Source organism: Glossina fuscipes, unplaced genomic scaffold (genome assembly GCF_014805625.2).
Source record: "Glossina fuscipes isolate IAEA_lab_2018 unplaced genomic scaffold, Yale_Gfus_2 60210, whole genome shotgun sequence".
In the NCBI taxonomy this organism is placed as follows: Eukaryota; Metazoa; Arthropoda; class Insecta; order Diptera; family Glossinidae; genus Glossina; species Glossina fuscipes.
Genome location: NW_024002683.1, coordinates 1 through 1,897, shown reverse-complemented (window position 1 = coordinate 1,897; position 1,897 = coordinate 1). Strand labels below are relative to the sequence as shown.

The window sequence follows — 1,897 nt, the reverse complement described above, 5'->3', positions numbered from 1 at the left end:
AAATGAATAAATTATACATAATAATAAGTAACGATAAATGCAAACTTACCTTTAGCATGTAGCAAAGCTTCATCTATATGAGGCGGCGGCCGGATAGCTGGATTTGACTTGAACGTAACTTGTTTTAGAGAATATTCTTATTTATGGAAACCAAAAATGTCGTCCACATCCAGCCAGGCAAGTCAAGCTAGCCAGGTGGCGCTTGAAAATCGTTATGCCTTACCTCCACAAGCAGTGGACAATAAAATTGTCATGCATATGGATATACGCGAGCCATTGAGAACTTTGCAGTAAGTAAATGAATTTTTGACACGATGGTGACCACAAGAAATTTAAATTGATATTTGTCATTTTTAGGAAACTTTTGGAAAAGGAACTAAACATAAGCCTTCGTGGTTATGAATTTTGGCTCCAATACGTTCAACAAGTAAGTTCATCCACTTAGCATTAATTGTTACAATTATTTAATTCAGTTTACGGGTTTAGCTTGAACCTCACGAAAATTTAGTGGACCAATGTGTAAAACATGAAGGCTTGGTTAAAATTAATGTGGAAATCAAATACATAGTTAAACGAATCAATATTTTGGATGTCCTAAAACCCACTGAAGATGCTTTGGGTAAGTTATTGTTAAACTTGTATAAAAAATAAGTAGACATTTTTTTGAGTTTTGCAACAGCGGCTTTGAACATACAGGAAACTTGTGAAACAAATTTAAGTTCGGACGATAAACAAAGTAGGTGTAATGAAAATACGGAAGATAGCGAAGAAGGCAAAGAAGCTCCAGCCAAGAAATTTAAAGGCGATCATGCCATCGCATCAACTTCATCGAAGGAGAAACCTTGTCTTAATTGGGTATTGGATAACAAGTTTCGCAAAAAGCAGGCACGTCTTAATATTCCCAAAAATCCCTTTGAGTGGACGGTAGCTCATGTGAAACATTGGTTTGAATGGGCCATTAAGCAATTCGAATTGGTGAGTTTTTTACATATCGAAATCTATCGTTTGTCTTAACATCTTAATATTCTCAAAGACTAACTTTAATATGAACGAATGGTCAATAACGGGTCGTCAACTTTGCACACTCACTCATGAAGAGTTTCATAAGAAATTGCCTAAAGATCCTGGCAATGTATTTTGGACTCATACGCAGTTGCTAAAAGAATGTAAGTGTGTGGCTGTTCCACATAAAGCTGCTAAAAGTGGATTAATGGAAAATAACGCAGAATTAAATAAAAACACACCAGCCTTGTCTGCCATGCCACGAAAGCAAAAGATAATGCGAAAAAGTTTCCATAATACTAATTAAAGAAAGTAAGTCGTGATGGTCAAGTTGTTTAGGAAATTTCTTAAATATCCAATTGGTTAACCCTTCTTTTAGATGAAGTGACTTTAGGCTCAGATGTTACTCATAGTAAATATGGCATCGATTCCGGAAACAACGGCCAAGTAAACTTATGGCAATTCCTCCTTGAGATACTTACTGAACGCGAACATGTGGACATAATTAAATGGGTAGGTAATGATGGTGAATTTAAGCTTACTGATCCGGAACGTGTAGCTCGCCTTTTTGGGGCGAGAAAAAAAATAAACCTACTATGAATTATGAAACACTGTCGAGATCCATACGATACTATTACAATAGTAATATTATATCTAAAGTGCCCGGCCAACCTTTTACGTACAAGTTTGATTTCGAGCGGATTGTGATGATGCCATGAAGCGAATGAGGGATCATCAAACTGAAATGATGGATTTTATTATAGAAGAAAAGAAGCGTCAGCTGCAAAAAGATCCCGTTACAGATATTCGAAAACTGAAATCTCATCGACTGAATATATAAATAAATGTAATAATAATAATATATAAATAAATATATAAAAACTTAAATGTTTTT

General features: G+C 35.1%; 1 protein-coding gene across 2 annotated transcripts; it reads left to right on the top strand.

Moving 5' to 3' along the window:
- The first annotated feature begins 11 nt into the window (after positions 1–11).
- LOC119643319 (DNA-binding protein Ets97D-like) lies at positions 12–1,467 on the top strand. Of its 2 annotated transcripts, XM_038042660.1 has the most exons (6): positions 12–290; positions 358–427; positions 487–619; positions 680–975; positions 1,034–1,314; positions 1,382–1,467. In XM_038042660.1, the coding sequence occupies exons 1-5, from the start codon at positions 157–159 to the stop codon at positions 1,307–1,309; spliced, it is 909 nt and encodes a 302-aa protein (XP_037898588.1). In that variant the 5' UTR covers positions 12–156; the 3' UTR covers positions 1,310–1,314; positions 1,382–1,467. The 2 variants fall into 2 exon arrangements, with proteins under 2 accessions (XP_037898588.1, XP_037898587.1); XM_038042659.1 differs by having other exon boundaries at positions 1,034–1,425.
- The last annotated feature ends 430 nt before the right edge of the window (positions 1,468–1,897 follow it).

What these genes read in the sequence shown, in the direction of transcription:
- LOC119643319 (XM_038042660.1), top strand. Translation starts at nt 157, where the DNA reads ATGTCGTCCACATCCAGCCAGGCAAGTCAAGCTAGCCAGGTGGCGCTT. An exon ending in GGCTCCAATACGTTCAACAA is followed by an intron (nt 428 to 486) that starts GTAAGTTCATCC and finishes TTACGGGTTTAG; the next exon opens with CTTGAACCTCACGAAAATTT. An exon ending in ACCCACTGAAGATGCTTTGG is followed by an intron (nt 620 to 679) that starts GTAAGTTATTGT and finishes GTTTTGCAACAG; the next exon opens with CGGCTTTGAACATACAGGAA.